The sequence below is a fragment of the Monomorium pharaonis genome, chromosome 1 (assembly GCF_013373865.1).
Source record: "Monomorium pharaonis isolate MP-MQ-018 chromosome 1, ASM1337386v2, whole genome shotgun sequence".
Classification (NCBI taxonomy): domain Eukaryota; kingdom Metazoa; phylum Arthropoda; class Insecta; order Hymenoptera; family Formicidae; genus Monomorium; species Monomorium pharaonis.
The window spans coordinates 7,923,699-7,949,659 of NC_050467.1; the positions used below are offsets into that span (position 1 = coordinate 7,923,699).

A 25,961-nucleotide genomic window follows, 5' to 3' on the forward strand; every position below is an offset into this window, starting at 1 on the left:
ATTTAAAACAAATGTTAAGAAACATAGATTTTAGATATACATTGCATATAATAATATTCTTACACTTATTTTCTATTAATATATAATATTTATTTCTCGCAAATATTATTTAAAAAAATTATTTTGTTTATAAAACATTAATCTTAATAAATTTTTTAATTTTATTACAACTGTTTTTTGGATTTGTTCTTTTTTGCTGTTTTTTTTGTAACAAAATTTCTGTTTTATTCATATTAATCGCACTAAATTTAATCTTTTTTCTCCGTATATTAAACAATATATATTATGTTAATGAAATAGTTAATAGATTTTATTTAATCAATTAATTGCCGATTAAATTAACAATAATAAAATTATATCGTATTTTTCATCATATTATAGTGTTTCTTATGAACTTAACGATGAGTAATTTTATTTGCCTATAAGCTTTACATTTCGCGGTAGATTACGCAATTGTGATAAGATACTCTCTTCTCCTTTATCACAAACAAGGTAATTTTTAGATTATTTTAAATTGATAAAGTTAGATAATAAATAGTAGATAATACATGATGGTGATAATAAAATAAGATTGAGTTATTTTTAAACATTAATTCAGAAAAATGATTTATTGATCAATTTTTTCTACTAATTATTCAGCTAATCTCCAATTGTTGGAGATTAATTGTTATACTACGTGCATATACAGGGTGTCCCTAATTTAAATGGCAAAACTTCGGGAGTGTGTAGGAGACTGAAAAACTAAGATAAAAAGTCCTTTAGAGATTTGTTCGTTTTTGCTTCATTTTGGAGAAAATCGCAGTCAGTGGCAGGTCTGCGGAGGACCACCACATTATACTTTTATAATACAGAACTACTAGTATTTTTATTTTGTTAGAGTGACATTTAACTACAAAAAATTTAATGAAATTAATTGCACCTAGAATAGATGATATACCTGCGATATAAAGGAAGAAAATAGATAGGTCAATTGAGGCCCCCCTCCTATAGGAAATATTAAATGCTAAGGAAAGTGTGGGGTAAATTATTCAATCTGTTCCTACCCCTGAATTAATAAATTTTTCCCAGGAGATTGCTTACATCTATTCTCAAATAAAATTATAACTGTGAAAATGAAAAGATTCGACAAATATGTCGCCAATCTGTCGTCATTTATGAATACAGATTTGCTGCATATTTGGCGCAAATCTGCTGTGTGTTCACGTTGCAACACCTGTTCTCAATTTGCTGCGTAAATTTGTTATTGTATTGCTAGTGACAGATCTACTCTGGTGTTGCACCCAATTTGATATCAGGATTTGATGACAATTTTTGCTTGCAATTGGAACGCACTCGAACGCACAGTAGGCCATGATTTTGGCAGCCTGATTCCGCAAGAAATTTTTAGCAGTCTGCTGACAATTTGGCAGCAAATGGTTAGCTGGGTTATTAGTGTATTGTATACTATTTGGTTGGTATAGTTTTATAGAAGAGAGATAGAGAAAGAGAGAGAGACAGAGAGAAAGAGAGAGAGAGAGAGAGAGAGAGAGAGAGAGAGAGCGAGCTTTCACAAATTAATTTTTTTAAATCAATCTTGCACTACTTTTATCGATTTCGTAATTATTATTAAAATTTGTGTGAATATTTAGTATTTTAAAATTCTTGGGAAATTTTTTCTAATTGGAAAAGAATATTTTTTTTATATAAAACATTAAAAACACTTTTTATCGTATACATATTTTTATTTGCATAATATTTATATTTGAACCTTGTATATTTCACAACATTCTTATAACAAGACTGTGACATGTCAGTAATTTGGTCCAACAATTTTCACTATACATGCATTCCTCGTTGAAAAGATGAGATGGAAATCCAAATGATTATCCACATGTATGTGGATTCCTATAGATTTCAGATGATTTTGTATAGATTCCATATGGATAACCATATGGAATCCATACAAAACCATCTAAAATTCATGAGAAAGCACGAAAGCCTTACACTTAAAAATTCGAAGTCTTTAATCTTATTTCTCTATATTTTTAAAAAATACAAACTTGGATTGCAATAGCTTTTACTAATTTACTAATTTTTTTTTTATATACACTTGTCAACAAAATTATTGCATAAGTAAATTTATATCAAAATTTGAATAACTTCAAATAAGCATAACTTTGCCAAAAATTGTATGGATAACCATATGGAATCCATACAAAATCATCTAAAATCCATGAGAATCCACATACATGTGGATATCCATCTGGATTTCCATCTCATCTTTTCAACGAGGTTTAAACTGGCTCTTTTGACGCAAACAACTCAGCGAGAAACGATAATGAATTCGACATCAATTCGATGTCGAATCGACATTGAAATGATGATTTCGATGTTGAATCGATGTCGATTTGATGTACTATTTCTCACTGGAAATATACATGATATATTAGAATTGTTATGAATTTAAAATCTGTAATTAAATGATAATTAATCAATGAAGGTTTTAAGCTTAAGTCACTGTACTCTTTGGCAAATACAACAACAATTACCGAAATAACAACAAAACTTAACAAAGCAAGAAACTTTTTCAGAACGCAAACAATAACGTTTTACCTATTATTATAGTTCGATTCGAACTGAATTTTTTGTTTTATAAGCACGAAAGCCTTACACTTTAAAATTCGAAGTCTTTAATCTTATCTCTATATATTTTTTTTTAATAAATACAAACTTGTATTGCGATAGCTTTCACTAATTTAATTTTTTTTATATACACACTGTCAACAAAATTATTGCATAAGTAAATTTATATCAAATTTGAGTAACTTCAAATAAGCATAACTTTGTCAAAAATTGTCGTATTTGAAAATTTGTTTTACATTTACAAAAATAAACTTAAGTGAGTTCCTCTTCTCAGACCCGCACAAAAAGTGGCACAAGGGCTCAAATAAAAAAAATATTCAAATAACTATTGTCTTTTTTGTCTCAAATAACTTTTTACTGTATATGATCTAAAGTTAATAATAATAAATATGAGAAAAAATTTGGCTATAAAGTGCTACTTTCGTTACTAAAATAATTTCTTTTTTTTTAATTGAGACTAAACATTCTTTACTATTATACCACATTCTTCACTATTATAACCCTTAGATAACTAAATACAACAATTTGAAGTTTATGTTATATCACTAGCACACATTTACCACACTTATGTGCTGCTTCAATTATTGTAAACTTTTTTTATCCCATCAATTATTTTACTCAAACGAGCAAGTGCATCGTTTCAAAAATTGAACAGTATTTTTTGGATAGCTAAGATGTATCGTTGTAAAATTTTACTAACATCATTCTACGTTTAATATAAAATGGAAAAGTCATGAAAATTCATCGATTAAGAGCCTATGTAAATAAAATATTTAATATCTAAATAACTAACTAGTTCAGCTTTCTGAAATTTTGACAGTCCAATTTATACCACTAATTGGAACTTCTTTACAAAGTTTCATGAAAATCTGTTCATTTTGATTTAGCAGCGGAACTTCCTTAAGGAGCATCGTTATATTATAATTAGAATTTATTTATTCTTTTCTATGCTTTTCCAGAAGTAAGAATGTGTTACATCTTCTAAAAATTGCATAACTTGACACACTATGGGAATAATCTTTTTCAGCAAATGTAATATCGTGAACATCGTAAAACTTGTACGTTTCCCCATAAATTAAAAAAGAAAGGTTTTTACGATTTTTTTGGCGGAATTAAAGCGTGTCAAAATTACTTATGTTTTTGTTCAATTATGCAATCTTTTAGGAGATATAACACATCCTTGCTTTTGAAAAAAAGTAGAAAAAGGGCAAGATAAAAAATTTAAATTATAATATATGTTCCTTAAAATACAGACTTATGCAAAAAACTTTCAGATACAATGATTTTCCGTGGAGTATATTTATTTAAAGTTATGCGAAATTTAATATAAATTTACATATGTGATAACTTTGTTGACAAGTGTATATATATATTTTTTCTCATATATATATATAAATCTCTCTTTTTTAACACTCTTATTCAATATTCAATTCCTCGTCAGATAAGATGTCAAAATCTACACTTAGAACATTTAGATTTCGGAGTACGATATAATTTTTATTAAAAGATTCATAACGTATATTACGAGACGAAGAAAAGAAAATAGAAAACTAGAAATTATATATTATTTCTAATATTCTACAAAATATTTGCATTGTTTTTTGAATTATTCTCAGTATGATATATTCGTGTAATCTTGAAAAATAAATCACTATTTCTTCATGATTATTTCTGAAAACGAAAAGTGATTCCAGAAAACATGTATTATTTACAATTTAATCTCTAAAAATTTCAAAATTCTTAAATCCATATGTATACATACATATATATGTACACACACACACACACACACACACACACACACACACACACACACACACACACACACACACACACACACACACACACACACACACACACACACACACACACACACACACACACACACACACACACACACACATATATATATATTTGCATCTATTTTTGAAGTTAATGTGCAGTTTTCGGCAGTTTTTAGATTTTTCAACAAAAAGAATTTAAGCATTTCACAAAGATCGCGCTTCATCTCAACTAAGAACATAATTTTTTCGCAGAGATCGCAAGAGTTTGGAAGAAGGACGGGATAACGTATTATATGTATAACGTCGAGTCTTGTGTCGATACAAATTCATTGTTGTTCGTCAGTCTTGCTTGTTCCTGAGGAATGATCGAGTTTGCTCTTCGACTTTCGTCCAAGTAGTCTACGGAAGGAGGAGGTCCATCTCGAACGGTTAAATCCGTTTTCTCTTCCACTCGCACCTTTACCGTCAATTTCGCTGCTGTCTAACGACTCACTAATATTTCTACTCTTGCTACTGCTGCTACTAGTACTGCTGCCAACGTTGTCGAAACATCGTGATCTACGATCTCCCATCTCGGAAGAAAACCTAAATAAATGATATGAGTGAGAAAACAAGCGTGGCCGAACTTTTATTATCATCGTTATTATCATTGTAATATTCCATATAACACTAATATATCGACAATATTGAAATAATATAATCCCAGATAGCACAGATAATCTTTTTAAGTTCAAAAAGAATTCACCTTTTTTAATTCTTTAACAATTTACGTAATCTGTTCGAAATAAGTTCAAGAAGAGTACCATATTTAAATTTGTTATGAATTTACATAATTTAGTCAACATGAGTTAAAAAAGAATTCAAGATTCAAATTTATTATAAATTCACATGATTGGTTCAAAATTAGTTCAAAAAGAATACCACATACAAATTTATTATAAATTTATATAATTTAGTCAATACAAAAGTTCTTATAAAAAGCCGTAACACTACAGAAAGGTACAACAAATATAAATGTTTTTTTTTATTTTTTTTACAAAGTAAAAAAATAACACCCGCAGATGGCACAGAGAGTTCAAAAAGAACTCAATTGTGTGTTATCAATTGTTTTTACTTTTTATAAGAATTCTTTTTGCATTTCAAAAAGAATTCATAATTGGTGATATACAAATTGAGTTCTTTTTTAACTCTCTGTGCTATCTGGGACATTTTTTGATTTTATTAAAAAGATAAACATAAAAATATATATCTCTTTGTTATTTGTCAAAAATACTATTAATATCTAAAAAGTATATAAATACTTTATACTATTTTATATATGTGTGTATATTATTTGTCGTAAATTTGATATACAATTAAATATTTTTTTTTATTATAATGAACATATAACGCGTTAAAAAAAAAAATTTGTAACCAAAATTGTAAAACAATTCATTATTTTTATATAAAATTAGGAAATGTTAATTTAATAATATACTGCAATAAAATATGGAAAAATTTTATACATAATTTATACATATATTGTATAGTAACAATAAGAGAGTTTCTTACTTATAATAATAATATACCAAATTCTCTATTTTTGTAGCACTATATTTTTAAATTAACATTTCTTATATTTCAAAAATTCTTTATTATTTTCTTTTTTTACACCAAAAAGCAATTTCTTTTTGTACTATAAAAGAAATCATAGTAAATTTAAAAAAGTATCTTAATAAAGTTCCATTAGAATACTATTAAAAAATAATTTTAAATTCAATGCGAATTCTTATAGAACACAAAATGAACTTTATATGCATTACAAAAGGGACTCAGAATTGATGACATATAAAAGAACTTTTTTTGCACAAGAATCCTTTTGGTGCAGAAATGGGTTAGAAAAAGAATTTATTTCAAAATTTAGGTGTTCAAAAAGAATTCTTTTCGAATTCGTTGTGCTATTTGGGATACTATAAAAATGTTACAGAAATCTTACATTGCAATATATCACAATGTAATATTTCTGTATTTGTATTACATTATAGTATGACACACACACATATTGTTTCGAAATATCATTGCAAAATATTGTACAATATTTTTGGAGCAGTACGTGCTATATCACCGATAAATTGACGTGTAGTGGCATTTTATTTCTCATAATTAACATAGTACAGGGCAACACCTCTCCATTATATTCTAATAAAATAATGATAAACTGATGTCTTTTGAAAGTAAGCCTCCAAAAATAAACTTTAAAATAAAAATAAACATTACATTTAATAATATTGTAGCAAATTTATAATATAAAAATATTAAAATAATTCCTCGCAATATTAAATAAATATCACAGTGATACAACGTGATTTATTGCCATTACAGCATTTATTTCGACGGACATTCAAATATCATTGTGATGTCTTGTAATATTTTAACAATATTCATGCTATATTTTATTATGATATTGTGATTATATTATGTGTTATATGGAATCTTTTTAGCTGTCCAAACCCTGAATCCGAAGAAAAGGCTCTAGCTGCATGCGGAACGCTGGAAGTGCCCGAAGAAAGCGAAGGTTCTGCTATCGGAGTACTCGGATACACGTCGTCATCGTAAGCGCTGTTACTGCTGCTGGTACTGCTGCTGCAGCTCCGGCTATTAGTACTGCCGTTGCTGCTACTGTCAGCACTAGAGTCATCGATATAAGAAATTTCCCGATCGGCAACAGATGACTCGAGCCGCGGGATTCGAGACGAGCAGGCCGACGAAATGCTAGGTCGTAACCAGTTGCGAAGATCTTGTAAGGGCGTTTGAAGGCACTGCAGGAGATTTCCACTATACAAGCAAAGTTTCAATGCTTAAAATTTTGATACACTTGCCTTTGGCTGCGTTCCGATATTTGCTATCAGTACTGAAAATCTACAATATATGTAACGTAAACTATAGATTTTCAGTAGTGGCAGTGAATATCGAAACGCAGCCTTTGTCTTGTATATACATATCAACATATAAATTATTTTATATACACATATATAGGGTGTCATGCATAAGGTATGAAAATTTTCATGGAAAGATAGACGGGATTAAGATAAACATAAAAATCTACCTCCTCCCCGCCGCCGGCAGCCAATGCTTGACACAGTGGACCGTGTTATAGCTCGAGCGGCTCGGAGCTTCCTTCGGCGCGCTCTCATTCGTACAAATTGAAAAATTAATACCTCGGCTATCATTGGAGATATCCCAAAACTATGGTAGACTTTTATGTTTACTTTGATCCCGTCTATCTTTCCATGAAGACTTTCATACCTTATGATATTTACATAATATATACATATAAACATGTTTCAAAACATGTGGGTCAACGCTCGTAAAAAGGTAGAAGGGATCGAGATGAACATAAAAATCCAATATTGTCTTGGGTTAGGTCTACCAATAATCGAGATATTAACATATGGAATCTGCAAATAATTTAATTAATTTTTATCGTAATTATGAACAGTAAATTAATAAAAGCTTATCATACATTCATGATAGATTTTTTCTTCCGTGTTATGGCTTGAACGGATCGAGCTCTTCCCTCGGCGCGCTCTCATTTGCATAATTTGAAAAATTAATACCTCGATTATTAGTGAACTTAACCCAAAACAATATTGGATTTTTATGTTTATCCCGATCCCTTCTACCTTTTTACAAGCGTTGACTCACATGTTTTGGGAGACCCTGTATATATGTGTGTGTGTTCCCACACAGCAAAATTAATATCAGGATTATCTCGATATTATCCCATTTTTGTCCTGGCAAGATAAAACGTCTTATGGTTGTCCATAGGAGCTCTTAGTAAGATCTTGTTCTATTCAAGATCAATATGGGACGATTTAAAGATATCCCGTTGTAACAGCGAATAGACAATTAAGTAAAGCGCACTCTCTAGAGGACATCCATAGGAGCTCTCAGTAAAATCTCGTCTTATTCAATTTTATTGTAATAAGACGGTTTAACGATATTTCATTGTAACAGCGCGTAGACGAGCAAAGCGTACCCTCCAAAGGACATCCATAGAAGCTCTCAGGAACATAAAAAAAGTGAAAATTATGACAATATTACACTTATTGAAACAATATATTAACAATACTAAAAATTATAAAAAATGACATCTAGTTGTTTTTTTATTTTATTTTACACAAACAGAGCAAACACAGATCTTTTCATATTTCACATGCTATTTCGCATATGTAAAATTAGTAAGAAACTGTAAAACTTTATATTTATTTAAAAAAATATAAGTTAACAATACATATGTATTGAAACATATGTTTCATCCTTCTTACAACATCCATTGAAATGATTTATAAAAAATAATATGTAATGCATAAACATGAAGTATTCATGGATCATCATGAAGCGTTAGGATGCGTACGATCTTCGAAGTCAAGCAACATCGGCGGTTCACACTTGGATGAGTGCCCTTTTTTCCAGATGCAGAAATTAAGCAAGATCTCCATAAGACATCGAGAGAACATTGAAATTTAGATCTATAGTACATCCTTGGGACATCAAGCTAGTTATCCCGCAATTGTTACGAGATTGTCTCATGGGATGCCCATAAGATCATAAATGTCCACTTTTTTTACCGCAGTAGGCCGATCTTGTTGACGTTCTAAAAACGTCTTTAGGAAGTCAACAAGATCGTTCTACTGTGGTAAAGAAAGCGGACATTTTTTATCTTATGGACATCTCATGAGACGATCTCGTTACAATCGCGGGATAACTAGCGTGATGTCCCAAGGACGTACTATGGATGTAAATTTGTTGTCTGGGTTATATATTATATGTTATGTAACAGTTACGTCTGTATTTGGTGAGAATTTTGCTTTTCTTTATAAGAATTTTGAAATGACTCACTTGTCACGATAATTGTCGATGTTGGCAAAGGTTCGTCTAGCGTATATGCAGATGGAGCATCGACGACGATTTCGGCAGGACGTTGCATGAAACGTCGCAGCGCTCAAATGACGCGTCGCGTGTTTCAACGCGATGGTCTCTCTTGTTAATGCCGCGACGCCTTCCTCCCGACGACGTCGCTCCGCTCCCAATTCGTCCTGTTCCACCCTCAATCTCTGTCGCAGCATCTCATTCTGGAAGAAACAATCGAAGAAAATAAAATTGATTAATGTTGTATATTAATTAAGGGTGCTCAATATTGTCTAAAAGTTATTAAAATCAAAACTGCAATTTTTATACCCTTTTTAAACAACAATAAAAAATTTTGGTTGGTAAGGGAATACTAAACTGCTCTGTTTTATCACTAATTTTTCGGACACCGAAATCTTTTTATTGATTGCATGGAATTGAAAATCCTTCTCCAAAATTAAAGTACAGATAGTAATGCGATGCGCTGCGATCAATTTCATACAAAAAACAAAAGAAAGTTAGAAAATTATAGTTTTGTTATCGACTTCTGTAGTCGACTCGTAAAAACATGTGTTGCGTATAAAAGTTTTAGACTTTGTACATATAAAATAAGCATGAGGTGCACTTGGCATTTCAGCAAAAAAACAATACTGTGCTTTTAGAATAAGCCTAGGAACTTTAGAAACTTTAGGAACTTAAGAAAAAAAGTTTTCCGTGTTTAAGGAGATCCTATCTATTTTATCGACAGAATTATACAATTTGTTCCAATGTACAACTTTTTATTGCATTTACAAAATTAAAAATCTTTCGCAATTAATTCTAGAAAAGAATTTCTAAATCTATAAAAGAAATACATACAAAATTTTGTTAATGACGTGCACAAATGACTACATTATCGACCTCGATCAAGTTTGACGAGCAGTTTAGCATCCAGAATATTAAAATAAAACTGCAAAAAGATAAAAATATAGCTTATAATGCTGCTTATGCAGTGAAAATTTTGTTTAGGTAAATAATTTTTAAACAAGTAGGTTGATTCAAATAAACTTTTTACACAAATATTTATTAAAGTTTTATTAATATACGTAAAATTTAATTGAATTTATTATTAATGTTCTTATTTTCTCATTAAATTTGCAAATAAGTACTACGAAACGCTTTTTAAAATAAAAATCATGAGTAAAGAAAAAATTAAATAACTTTTAAATTAATGAAAAAATTATGTTCAAGTTTTGCAAAGATATTTAAATGTAAACGAGTCAAAATTTTTTAATTTTTTGTAATACTTTGAAATGTAACACATGCATTCCTAAAAAACAAAAAAATGGTGAAAATTTTTACTAATTCTAAAATATTCTAAGGTGTCTTATTTTTTAATTTTCCAAGAAAATTTATTTTAAAATCTGAAAAAAAGTTAATAAGGTATTTTTAGAAGTTTTAATAAAGAGGGTCCGCAAAATAAGTAGATTTTTTGCTTGTTTTTCGGCCCTCGCTTTTGGAATTGATTTTTATGTCAAATGATAGCTAATAATGAGACATTATTTAAAAAAAAGTTTCACGTTGAGCATACGTCTGGTTTCTGAGACATAGAAGGTCAAAGTGAGAAGTACCTATCACGGCCCTATTAAGTTGAAATAAAGATCGTATTGTAAAATTTAATAATAATATCAAGAGTGGCACGCGTGGCTCAGTGGTAGAGTGCCGAACCGTGGACTCAGAGGTCCGGGTTCGAGTCTTGCTGAGACGATCCGGCCCACGGTTATTTTTTTCGGCAGTCTCCTTACAGTATACTAAGGTCCACAGTCTCATAGTGTTGTAAAAAATTCAAGTTTTTTGTTCAACGCAACAAAAAGATATAGCCTTTTAAAGTGTATTTTCATACTAAAAGTCTCTTACTCACTGATCATCAATAGTAGATTGTGTGGCAAGGACGTAAAGGCGATCATTGAAGGCAGGGTGCCAGAATTAACGAACAATGTTGCAAATATGTCTCCTTACTCGAACCGATTCTAAGATTGATGCTTAATCAGCTATTATTTGTCATAAGTACTTTTCGCGTCACTTTTCAAAGATTTGAGAGATCTTAGGACGTATGATATATAACTGAAACCAGGTTCCTCTATCGATTACGGATGGTTTTTAGAGGGTGGAAGTCTACACTGAGGATAATCAACAAATTCAAATAACCTTCCTCAAGAATGTTCGAGTGCTTTTTTGCGTTTAAAAAAAATCTTAGAAGGGCCACTACTCGTATAACTGGAACTTGATGCCTTTATTGATTAGGGGTGGTTTTTTAGACGTCCTGTATGAAAGTGATCGGCAAACTTAGGTAACATTCCTGTACAATCCCCAGATGCATTTTTGCTTCTGAAAGAGTCTTATAAGGGTTGACATTCAAATATCAGGAAGCTTGTGCTGATTTTGATGAGGGATGGGCTTTGGGGTTGAAAGTAGAATATGAAGATGATCGACTCATATTATTGCTTTCATGAAAGAAATTAATATGTATTTTGACGACTCAAATAATCCTGGGTAAATTGCTTCTCGTACAGCCAGAGTTTAGCATCACAATGTGATAATGCCACATTTTCTTAATAGGAGATTCTAATTTTGACGCCTTGTATCTCAGAAAGAAGACGTATGTTTAATGTAAAACTTTTTTTTAAATAATGTCTTATTATATGATATCATTTGACATATGAATTGATTTTAAAATCGAGGGCCGAAAAATAGGCAGTTTTTGCGGACTCTCTTTAAAATATATAAAAATTCTTATAAGATGTTACAAAAATTCTTTTTACTACGCAGAGGAAACTTGACTAAATTTTACTGAAAATATAGTAAAAATTTTTAATGCCCATTTTTGTATAATTATCATAATTTTAAAGATAAATTTTAAAGCTATTTTTTTCTTTATGCAGATTATGAGAAAAGAAAACAATTTACGATTTCCAAAAACAGAGGACAGGTAAAACAAAATAAAGTTCTTTTGAGCTAGAACGATGCAAAACACATTTCTCTTAGTTTGCACTTACTTCTCTTTCCAGAGTATCTCTTTCAATACGGATAATAGTGGCTTGTCGAATAACATCTTGACGCGCTCTCTCGAGATCCCGCCTTGTAACTTCGTTCTGTTCAAGCTGCATCCGCAAACGACGAAATGCCGATTCCCGTTGTTGTTCTAATCGATTTTGCGCCTCCATATAGCTATCTCTCTCGGCTTTAGCCCGTTCAATTTCTTCTTCCAGCCGCAAACTCCTTTCCAGCTGCAGGAAGAGCTCATCCTCCTTACCACGAAGCTCGGTTTCGCAACCTTCCAGTCGTCTTTCCAGATGCCTTCGAGCTTCCTCTAATCTATCTCGCTCGGCCTTCGACAAAAGAATTTCATGTCATTCTTTTATGTAAAAATGGTTTTCAAGTTATTAGTTAAAATGCTATCCTACAAGCGCATAATATTATTTAATATTAAATAATATTTTACGAATATTCTTAGAATATTAAGTGAACATTAATATTTAAAGAATACACTTAAAATATTAAATAATATTATGCGCTTATAGGGTAATGTCTAAGAAATAGCTTTGGATAAAATCTTAAATAATACATATATAAATTTTAATTCTTTCATGTCTGATATTTTTAGAGAAAAACATCTATGGAAAGCAATTTACTTATTTTAAGTATAAATACAATTTTTGAGTATTTTTTAATTTAACTTTCCAAATTGAAAAAATAATTTAATTTTAATAACATTTCTTAATTCCAATAAAATATTATCTTAAAAACAAATAATTTATCAATACTGAAAAAATGTTTTACTGGAATAAAAATACAAATATTTGTTAATAAATAATTACTTTATATAAAACTAATAAATCTAGTTATTTAAATTTTATTTTTTAATAAGTAAATACTTTTATTTAATTTATGACTCTAAAAATAATTTAATGATTTGATGAAAGTTTGCATTAAAACTTTCCAGAAATACAAAATATAAATTTAATTTAAAAAACAAAATTAAAAATTTGTGACAAAGTGTTAGGTAAATTCTTTTTCATTTTTATAGGTATATAAAATATAATTAAGTAAGTTAATTTTCCGATTGATAAATGTTTTAAACATATGGATAAAGTTAAGATCACTTATTCGGTGTATGCCTCGGTGGTCAAACTAGCTAAGACGCCTTTACGGAATAATGGAAGATCTAAGTTCAAATTCTAGCTGAAGTATTATTTTTTGCCATAAATTATTTACAGTTTTTCAGATAAGAAAGATTTAAAAAATGGTTCTGAGCATCGATATTTAACTTAGTAACTGTATTTAATTGATAAAATTGTTGGCGCACAGTTTATATGAGCTAAGAATATTAATCAAAATAATAGAATCCTTATAGTTACCAGTCAAGATTTAAAATAATTATAACTTTATTAGTCAACGAACTGGCCAATTTATTATTCTTCTAACAGCACAATGTTTCGACCTTAATTCAGGTCTTTATCAAGTGCGAAAATACGAAAGATTTAAATTAAAGTTTCAGGAAACATCGCAAGCTCGTGAGTTCGTACCAGCAAATTCACTCTTTTGCTATAAAATATATATGATTGAATGTATAAATTTTCGAGGGTTTAAGAGGAAATTCAACAATAAAAACTGCAAGAACTTACTCCTTTCCTTCGTTCTAGACATTCTTATAAATAGGCAATATTTTAACTTCGTACATTTCATCAATTTGTATATTACATCGAATGTTATGCTATGTCTGTACACTATCGCAGTTAAATTTGAATTAAAGTAATAGCGGACATTATATTGATGTGCACATAAACAATCAATATGTAAAATGTAAAAGATATTTGCGTCAAAACGAGGATATTTTAATCACAAAAGGGCCAAGTTACCGTCTTAATGAGTAAAATAGAATATAGTAAAAAAGTAAATGATTTATTAAATGATAGTTCCACATACAAAAAACTCTTTAAAAATCCAATAAATAAAATAACAAATAGAATCAATAATTTAGTTAAAATGTGGTGCGATAGAGGCATCGTTGACACTCAAACGTATCAATTTTTATGATGTACCAACAGGAACCTTCCTTGTTGTTACGGTTTGCCGAAGATAAGACTGACTTTCCTCTTAGATTAATTATATCGTCTATAGATAGCCCTTGCTATATTGTAGCACGATTTTTACATGATATTTTGGAACAGTCGGTACCCAAACCAGCTTCTCACATCCGGGACAGCTGGAGTTTTGTGGAAGCTATTAAAAATATAACAATTGCAACTGATGAGGTGTTAGTGTCCCTTGACGTAATGCCACTTTTCACCAATATCCCAAAAGAATTAGTGATGGATTCCATAAGTAAACGATGGGAAAAAATATCAGGAAACACAAAGATAGATTTATCTCAGTTTTTAGGGGCTATTGAATTGATTCTTAATTCTACTAACTTCTGTTTCGAGGGACAGTATTATGAGCAAGTCTTCGGCAGCCCGATGATGTATCCCCTCTCTCTCTAATCTTGGCAGATTTGGTGATCTAGAGATAGAGTGTTTGAACAAATTACAATTTAAAGTCCCGATATTTTATAGATATGCAGACGATATTTTCATGATTTTACAAAAGGATCAAGTAAAACACGTTCTGAATATTTTTAATAGTTACCACGCACGGTTACAGTTCATTTATAAACTTGAATCTTACAACAGCATTGCATTTTTAGATGCCATGGTAATTAGAGATAACAAGTTGATTACAAATTGGTATCACAAACCTACCTTCTCTGGCAGATATATAAATTTTTACTCTAGCCATCCCTTCAAATATAAGATTAATATCATTACGAGCTTAGTAGATAGAGCAATTTTGTTATCGAACAATAGGTTCCACAAAAATAATTTAAAAATTGTCAAGGATATTTTAGTAAATAATAGTTTCCCCTTGACAATAATTAATAAATTTGGAAATAAAAGAATAATTGAATTCAGTAAGCATGACAACAAACCAGCAAATATCGACAGAGAGGGTTTGATCTTACAAAATATATTACGCTACCTTATGTATGTAAAAGGTTTTAGTGAGGGCATAAATCAGATAGATAAATTAGGTTTAAACACTGTCTTTACCATCCCCCAAAAATTGAACTGCTTGATCAAAAGAGGGAAAGATAAGATAGAAAACAATAGCAGAAAAGAAATAGTGTATCGTATTGATTGCATGGATTGCGAAGCAAGGTACGTAGGACAAACAAAACGTCACTTAGGCACCTGCATTAAAGAACACATTAATGATATAAAAAAGCATGAACATAATCTCTTGGTGGTTAGTAAGCACCGCGTCGAGCATAACCACAACTTTAAATGGAAAACACCATTAATTCTACATTCAGAAAAGAATCGGAAAAAAAGAAAGATTGTCGAAATGTTTTTTATAAAAAAGAATCAGCATGCAATTAATCTGCAAAAAAATTCAGAAAATTTGAGTAATATATACAACAGCATCATAAACTCGACTTAAGTATTGTATCGATGTGATAGAATCATAACGCTTTGTTTTTATTGTCGTCTCCAATGTTCAGTTCAAATTTAACGGCGATAGTGTACAAACATAGCATAACATTCGATGTAACATATAAATTGACAAAATGTACGGAGTTAAAATACTGCCTATTCATAAGAACGTCCAGAACGAAGAAAACGAGCAAGTTCTCGCAATTTTTGACTCTCATTCCTTACTGTTGAATTTCCTCTTAAACCTTCGGAAATTTATACATTCAATCATATATATTTTATAGCAAAGGAGTGAATTTGCTGGTACAAACTCTCGAGCTTGCGATGTTTCCTGAAACTATAATTTGAATCTTTCGTATTTTCGCACTTGATAAGAACCTGAATTAAGGTCGAAACGTTGTGCTGTTAGAAGAATAATTAATTGATTAGTTCGTTGATTAATAAAGGAGTTTTAATTATATTAAGAATATTAAATTAATAAAAATAATTATATTCAGCGCCATGACCCCTGCAGACCGAATACACAGAAGAGATTTCTGGAGCTAATGCTATTACTCCTCGGCTGTGTGAAGTTAGCACCGCATCTTCCAAAATTGGAAGTTTTATCAAGAGTTCTATTTGCACCTCGAAGAGTACTAGAGTTCCTGATAGATATTAGCAAGAGTACCGCCGAAATACTTAGAGAAATGGCAATTTAAAAATATAAGGTGCTAACTTCCTGTGTTGATTTATTAAAAAAAAAAAGAAGATAGATACATGTTTACCTGATAGGTAAGTTTACCAAAAAGTTGAAACAATCGGCCCTTAAAGTACTCGAAAAGTACTAGAGTTTCTGATACATTTTAACAATAATACCAACCGCCAAATATTTTGAAAAAATTATTGAAATTTGGAGATGGCACCGTAAAATAAAAAAAAAATTGTTTTAATAATCCTATCTAAAAGTACTCGAAGAGTACTGAAGTACTTGATACATTTTAATAATAGTACCAACTAATAAATACTGAAAAAAATTTTTTTGAAGATTACAGCTGGCATCTCATCTTTTATAAAAGTGGCCGTAACTCCTTTGCCTTAAGTTTTATAACTTTGTGCCTTAATAATTTTCAAAAGTACTCGCTGGGATGCCAAAAGTATTCTAGTAAAAACCCCGGAATTGTGATTTTATCTATCTCTGGGAGACTAACCGTACTTAAAAGTAGCCGTAACTCCTTTACCTTAAGTTTTGCAGCTTTGTGCCTTAATAACTTTCGAAGGTACTTGCTGAGGTGTCAAAAGTACTCCAGTAAAACGCCGGAATTACAAAAAAGTTTTATCTTTTTCGAAGACTTAACATAATTAAAAGTGGCCGTAACTTTTTTGCTTTTGATGGGCCGGCAAATTGCACATCATATATCAGTTACCCAGGTAGCAAGGTGACGTTAATACGACGTCAATAATTCGTCATTTAAGGTCGCAGACGTCATGTTACCAAATTAAGACGTAATAGTAACGTCATTTTTTGACCTATTAATTACGTCAGTCATTTATCCATCCTACAACGTATTTCCGACGTCATATTCTTGACTAATTAATAACGTCAGTTAATTGATCATTTTACGACGTATTAATAAGATTTTATTAGTGACTAATTACTGATGTTAACTATAATTCTTTGTAATAATTGACGATTTAACCTCAAATGACAAATTATTGAGGTCTAGTGGACGACACCTTGCTACCTATATAACTATTAATCATTATTTAAAGATTGGTTAATAAACAACATTATTAAAATTAATATAATATTTTATATAATTAATACTATCAATATTTTAGAATCATCCCAGGCAGCACATAATATTTATGATAAATATTTATTAATATTTATTAATATTTATTTTTTCAAAATATTATAAAAATATTTTACACATATTTTATATATACGAAGAAAAAATCTTTATTCAACATATTAAAATATAGATTAAATATTTTATATAATATTTATGGTAAATAAAAGATAAAGATTTGTATAAGTAATATTTTGTAAATATATTTATAAATATTTCATAAATATTTTTATAATATTTATGATAAATCTTTATGATTTGTCAAATCTAAGACCACAAAAATATTTATAAAATATTTGGATAAATATTTATAAAATATTTAAATAAATATTATAAATATTTTATCAATATTTTATAAATATTACGTTTTGTCTGAGGTATAATTTAGCTTTATCAAAAGAACAAAGCAAAAACATATTTCTATAAGTTATTCCACATATTATTTTGCATATGTAAAAATTAGGAAAAAAACTGTAAATTTATATTTATTTATAAAAATATTAGTTAACTACAAGTTTCATGTTTCTCGCATCTATTGAACTGATCTATAACAAATATGTATTCGTGATCATCAAGTGTTCATGGATCATCACAAAGGGCTAGGTAGCGTACGATCTTCGAAGTCAAGCAACGTCGACGGCGGTTCAGAGTTGGATGGGTGACCGCGGAAGTTAGGCAATTCCAAATGTGACTATGGTGTAGTGGGTCGTGATGCTTGTTGAGAAATAACGTAGATTTTTTTTTTACATTATAATTATGTTATTTCGATATTTTTATAATGCAAGTACTGCATATATAGGACATGTACCCGAAATATTTTCTAAAACGTCAAAATAATGGCTTTTACTACCTGGGATAGTCATAAAAATGACGTTAAAATGTCGTCTTTATTAAATGTAATCTAAAAACCTATGTTTTGTCATAAAAATAACAATAAAATACCGTCAAATGTACGATACTAGCTTCTTGAAAATGACGTCAATAATATGAAAATAATGACGTATTTTTGACGTCAATATATGACGTCGTTAAAATGAGACAAATGTACGTCAGTTTTACGACATTTAGACGTCATTTTATCTCGACATTATGACGTCTGGTTCGTCATAAAATGACCAAAAAATGCCGTCAATTAGACGTCACCTTGCTATCTGGGTATTTTTCCCAAAAACTTGTATTTATGTGTATATATATATATATATATATATATATATATATATATATATTAAATATTAAATTTCAAAAATTATTTTTTTCATGTATCACACAAAGTAATTATGAAGAAGACAGTAGATTTACTTTTTAATTTGACTCTGTGAAAAGTTAAATAGTGTAATTCGTTTTTATATTAAATTTATTTTATAAAATAAAAAAATTCCGGTGTTTTAACTACAATACTTTTGACACCCCGGCGAGTACTTTCAAAAGTTATTAAGGCACAAAAAAACTTAAGGCAAAGGAGTTACGGCCACTTTATGAAAGATAAGGTTTCAGCTGTAATCTTCAAAAATTTTTTTCAGTATTTATCAGTTGGTACTATTGTTTAAATGTATCAAGTATTCTAGTACTCTTCGAGTACTTTTAGATAGGACCATTAAAACAATAATTTTTTTATTTTGCGGTACCATCCCCAAATTTCAATAATTTTTTCAAAATATTTGGCGGTTGGTACTATTGTTAAAATGTATCAGAAACTCTAGTACTATTCGAGACTACTTTAAGATAGAATTATTAAAACAATGTATTTTTTATGTTGCGGTGCCACGGAAAGTTAGTACCTCATATTTTCAATTTGTCATTTCTCTAATTGTAAGTATTTCGGCGGTACTCTTGCTAATATCTATCAGAAACTCTAGTACTCTTCGGGGTGCAAATAGTACTCTTAATAAAACTTCCAATTTTGAAAGATGCGGTACTAACTTCACACAGGCTTACTCTTCGATCTCTATAGGATCGATATAGCACCAAATCATATTTATTATCAAAGAAAGAATATTTTATTTTTAAATGGAAAGTTCCTCAATCTAGAATAAAATGATCTTTGATGCCATCTTATTAATTTTCTTAGAATAATTTAGTAAATTTATAACAATATTATGATATTCTAGATTTAAGAATAAACCGATTTGAATTAAGATAAGAATTTTTTAATTTAATCTTATTTTATTTTTATACTTGTGTTAATATGAGGTTACAATAAGATTAAATATGTCAAGAATATTTTTTAGCTTGGTATTAGAAATCTTTTCTGAGAGGATAGATGACATGAACTTTATGTATAATATATGTTATGTATATTAAGAATTAAAAGGCAGAATGTAATAATAGAAAAAGCGTTCTAAAATTAAAGAAAATTACGCAACAAGTAATTGCTAATTTCGGTTAAGAATTAACAACTTCTCTTTGGCAAAAAATATGGATTTGCACACATATAGTTTCGGATTTAGTCTAGATTAAATTTCATATTCTAATGGCAATCGTGAAATCATCTCAATTTCACATTTACTATATCAACAGCGTGAATGGTTACTGTTCAGTACTTGTCAGTAAAAATGGCATGTTCATGGTCATTCATGAAAGAATATATCTTACATAACAAGGTGAGCTCAAAGATTTTAAGGAGTGATTCACATTAATACAAGGCAAAAAAATTTATACTACCACATGTCCAAAATAACTACATTAAAAAAATCGTTTTTTCCAAAAATTTCAAGAATTGCTTAATTTATTTTGATAAAACTTAGTGTATGTTTTGAGTACATAAAAACTTATTTTTTGACGCTATATATTATTCTTATATTCAACATAAAGCGTGAAATACAGAGCGCTATAAAGAGTCATTGCGGTTATTGAAGCAGTGAAAAACAAATATTAATATAAATTATATAATCAACTAAAGTCACTAAATTATAAAGCGTCACAAACGTTCTGTACTTCGCTTAAAGTCATCTTTAGTGCTCAGTAGCATAAATTTCTAAAAAATATGTATAAAAAGCTCTGTGTAAAACATATTAATAAAACCGTTACTATGATTCAAAGTCGAGTCAAAATTTATTACTGGTTTCCTAACCAGATGGAAAAGCTACGTATAAGAACAAATTAATGTATCTAGTAATCGGATTATTTAGAAAAAATAATAATTATATAATTAACTCACCTCAGGATCACAACATATATTATTCCGAGTAAACAGTGTGTAAAATGTATATAAATATGAAATAGATACAAATAAATATAAGAAACAATTAATTAAATTGTAAAATTACAGAAATAGTTTCAGACTAAGACGAAAGTAACTGCACAGTCCGATGGAAAAATGTCTGAATTTTTTATTCAATCAGAGACAGATTTAAGAATTAGCGAGTATTTTTTTCTGAAATTGGTATGCCACTGTTTTTTAAGTTTAAAACTTTATTGTAATGCTTAAATTGAATAAATCAGCAAAAAATAAAAAAGTAACTTTAAAAAATAAATACAAAGAATGGTTTTCAGAATAAATAAAAAAATGATCTTTTTCTTTTTAACACACATCCTATTTTTAAAGATAAGCTATTTTGGAAATGTGGTTACGTAAAGTTTTTATTTTGAACTAGTGAGATGTATCATATCTCTTAGAATGTTTAAAATTTATATAAAATATATAAGCTAAGCATCAATAATGCAATAATTATTTCAAAATTTAAAATCCATTAAGCAATTTCCGTTCTATAAAAATTTGTTCCCGATTTTCTGTTCCAGAAGTCGTTTCCAGATTTTATTTAGCATAATCAACATTGATATAAGTTAACAATCGCTGATTCGCGTTTAACTCGACTTTTGCGCAATTACATGACCGATGACGCATACTCGGCACCTCCCCTCTTTTAGTTTTGCCTAGTAGTGGCTAGTCAGCTACATTGTAGGTCAACTAGGTAAAATGAGGCTAAAAAGATTGATGAACGTCAGCTTGACGCATCGAGAATGTCAGATTCTTCTGATGAGTTTTCTTACAATGGAGAACTGGAAGACAGTATGTAAATGGAAATGCCGAGGAAAACCGCATAGTCCAATTACAATAACAGAAGAATCATAATTAATAAAATAAACTGTTTGCAAAACATGAATACTGTTAATAATTTTCATTTTTTGACATAAAATACAACCGAGTTTAAAAAAAGTGTAATAGTAGAAAAAACATTCTTGGATCAAAGAGAATTAATGAGTATTTAAAATTAAGTATGAGTAAATGTTTAATGAAAAATCAGGATTACAAAATAATTTTATTTTCTTTACTACTATTAAATTTTATCAAAATACTACTAAAATTATGATAAAATTCTTTAAGGTAAGTGTTATCCAATAACCTTATAATTTTGAGGAAATTCTAAAAGACAATTCTATCCATAACTTACGTAATTTTTATTGCAATAAAATTTTTGTAACACATTACATATCGTAGTTATAATATGTCAAATTACATTAAAATAGCAACCTTTTTTCCAACTTTACAGAAAGCAGACAAACAACTCTTACGTCACCATAACAATCTTTGGTTCTTAAATTATGTATCATGTCTTTTATTGGTTTGCATCAATGTTCGATGTAACTTGCACGTAACTTACAAACTTTCGTGTAATTAAATAAAGTATGAAGCATCTGATAAACAGGATACCGTAGAAAAGAGTACAAAGTATCGATATCGAAGTTCATATGTTAGACTACAATTTTTTTTTCGAAAGTCACGTTTTATTCGATTCCCACGGGGAAATACTACTTAAGGAATAAAAAACAAATAATAAACTTCGGGAAGAGTTTGAACCTCCCTCCCTAATCCCTTCTTAAGTATATCCATGATTCTATGATATAAAGATTCAAATTGTTTCGAACATTATTCAAAACCAGAAATTCTTGGAAATCTTGATAAATTTTAAGAGTTCGAAATATTTTGCGACTTAAAAAAATTTTGCTATAAACAATCTGAAAATTTAGCTAGATACAAATCTGAAAATAATTATGTTAAGCCATTAAAATAATTATTAAGACGCTCAAGTTCTTAGTATATCTAAATATTTTGCAATATTGTTTGATGTTTCGACAAAATTATTTTTAAGATTTTCAGATCAATATCTATATCTTTACTTGCTTCAGCAAAATTATATATATATATATATATATATATATATATCTTTTGTATAAGAAAATTTTCTTTGGAAGTGTTTAAAATACTTGAAATGTTCAATAAAATATAGAACTTTAAAAAAATAGTTTCATTATTACATCTATATACGATTATAGTGAGATAAAATCAAAATATTTTATAAATATATCTTTTCAAAAATAAATATTATTTTTGAATTCTAAATAAATAAATATTATTTATAAAATTCTATAATAATATTTGTAAACAATTCAAATTTTTTTCCAAATCTATTCGATGTGTCTTAAGGTTATAAATATTCTCCTAAATTAACCACGTTTTAAATAATGATAAAGAAATAACATAGTTACGATGTGTGCGCGCGCGCGCGCGTGTGTGTGTGTATATGTAAAAATCTAATAATACATCGCACAAGTTGACAAAATTAAATCGCTGTAAAAAATAAAATTGGTGAATAAAAAGAAAGCTTTCATGTTTTTCTTCTGATTAGAAAAATCAATTAAATAGAAAAAATATATATGATAAAACAAATAATGAAACCAGAAGATAAGAAATGCATGCCACAGAAAAACTAGAGTAGCATCCCGTCATGAATTTCCTTTTCCTTGTTACGGTGTATGAACACCTTGGAATGTTGCTCGCATGCCGCTAATTTAAAAGAATTGATAATTCATATTCGTGTGTGTGTGTGTGTGTGTGTGTTAAAATAATAATTTATAAAGTAAAATATAAAAACGATATTTGTAAAAGTAAATTAATAATATAATCATAAAATAAGTGCAATTTTATTGTTGCATAATAATCAAAACATTGAAAAAAAGAAGATATAAAAGTAAGATAGAGATAAAACAGAGCCTGACCTGTTTTGAAATAAAAAAGATCACATTCCATTACAAGTTGGCAGAAGTAATTATCCTTATGATATAATATTTAAAATATCGTAAAGTAATATTTAATATATTCGCAATTACATATTTGGAATAAACTGTTTAAGTGCGCGCGCGCACAAAAAGTACTTATTTAGTATTATCAAAGTACTACACAAAGAAAATTTTATATTAAAAATTACTATGTACTACGATAGTAGTCATGAAACCTGAGAAAAAATTTTAAAGAATTACACCATAAGTGTAAATATTAGGTTAATCAAAAACATAGTAAAAATTTTCAGGATTCTTTCTTTGGCCCGCTTTTACTGTTTATCATATTAATTTTTATTATAAAATTTTCTCCGTGTAGCTAACTAGTAAAAAAGTCAAAAGTTTAATTAAGTAAAACGATAAAGTTAAAAAGTTAATAACTTTTAATATTTTTAAAACTTAATTAATTTTAAATAAATTTATTTTTAACATTTAGTTACTTTTAAAATCTAATTTTAAATAAAATAAACTTTAACTTATTAACTTTTGCTCTCAAGTTAAAAATTTACCTATGTAAAAGAGAAATTAAATTTTTCTATAGAAAACAATTTTTTTGTTATTTTGTATAAACTTTATTTACAAATATAATGTAAATAAAATAAAGTTAATTTATAAAAATTAAAATATGAATTTTTTTATTCATGTTGTAATTGGTTATTTAACCTAATTTTGAAAAAATACAACATTTTAATTTAATACACTCAAAAAAGCGGTATACTCAAAATATGATAAAAATTTAGGTTATATTCAAATCTTTTTATCTTCATGGAAAATGGTTGTGGAAATACAAATCAAAAAGTATCTGAAATCTTAAACTCTCTAGTATTTGAATCTTTTGATTAAAAACTTTGAGTTTTGCAACATGATCACTTTTTCTTAAGCCAAAGCACAAAAGAAAAATGTTAAAAAATTTGCATCAAATTTGAATGTATTTATGGGCTGAAATAAATTTTTTTTACTTAATCTGATAAAAGATATTTGTAAATTAAACTCTTCTCTTTCATTTGCTTTTTTTAAATTTTTCCTACAATCATTTTTGACTGAGTTATGAACGATTAAAGAAAAAACAGCATTTAAAATCTCGTAATACGCTTTGGGTAACATAACAACAACAATAAACATAGCACCACTTTTTAATATGTCTTTTTTTCTGTGCAGCGATCATTGACCGAGTGATTAAAGGAAAAATCACCTTAAAAGTAAAAATTACAGATTTTATTTTATTCTTAAAACATGGCACCACTTTATGATTAATCATGGGATCTTTATTATATCGCCAGCATTAGCACTGATAATGCTAATGCTGGCGATATAATAAAGATCCCATGATTAATCATAAAGTGGTGCCATGTTTTAAGAATAAAATAAAATCTGTAATTTTTACTTTTAAGGTGATTTTTCCTTTAATCACTCGGTCAATGATCGCTGCACAGAAAAAGACATATTTCAAGTTCTAAAACATACGGAAAAAATACTCTAAGCCCTGGATAATTTAAGGATACTTTTATCTTAAAAAAAAAAACGTGGACATCTTTAAAGTCCTACGATTATTTTGAAAGTAACGCCAAATCTTCAAAATAAAAAAATATGCAATTTTTACAGTTAACTTTGAAGTAATTTTCAAACAACAGAACATTTTTTTATCAAATAAGCAAATAAAGGATCTCAAAGTAGAGATTTTTAGCTTTTCAAATCTGTCATCGTAATTTCTATGCAACCATTTTTTACCAAGTTATGAGAGTTTAAATTTAAAATAATATTTTTTTTCTTTGATCGTTCATAACTCAGCAAAAATGGTCGTAGGAAAAATTTAAAAAAAGAATATTAAGGAAAAGTGTTTAATTTACAAAAATCTTTTATCATTAAGAAGCTATTACAGTGTGACGGTAAAAAAAATCGATTTTTTTCTTTTTTTTTTCATTTTTAACACTATTCCATCATAGAATTCATATTCAATCGCTATAGTAAAGTCAATGTCAACTTTGTTAACTCAGTATAGCGCTTAAAAGTAGGAGCGCTCCGCGTGTGCATTTGGCTCTAGCGCGGCCAGCCGCTGCGCGTTCCTGACAGGTGTTTGGAGCAGCTGTTTTATATATGAAGAATTATCGAAAGATAATTTACTGAGCGATGCTTAGGTTCCAATACGCACAACAACGAAAGTTTCACTGCTTCCATGTTGCATTTGGCACCTAAGCACGTGTTTTGCGGCAAAAATATCTTGCAAATCGCAAGAAAAACAGCTGCTTGCTTTTGCAACAAAGACTATA

At 28.8% G+C, this 25,961-nt stretch overlaps 1 protein-coding gene across 5 annotated transcripts in view; it reads right to left on the bottom strand.

Moving 5' to 3' along the window:
• Positions 1-1,700: 1,700 nt before the first annotated feature.
• LOC105838386 overlaps positions 1,701-25,961 on the bottom strand; it is a 37,435-nt gene continuing 13,174 nt past the window's right edge. For all 5 annotated transcript variants that reach the window (XM_012683916.3, XM_012683914.3, XM_036284778.1 and 2 more), the window contains 4 exons: positions 12,332-12,664; positions 9,288-9,520; positions 6,897-7,220; positions 1,701-4,991 (listed from right to left, as the gene is read on the bottom strand). In XM_012683916.3, coding sequence (XP_012539370.1) covers positions 4,733-4,991; positions 6,897-7,220; positions 9,288-9,520; positions 12,332-12,664 — 1,149 coding nt within the window. In that variant the 3' untranslated portion in view covers positions 1,701-4,732. The remainder of the gene's footprint in view (positions 4,992-6,896; positions 7,221-9,287; positions 9,521-12,331; positions 12,665-25,961) is intronic.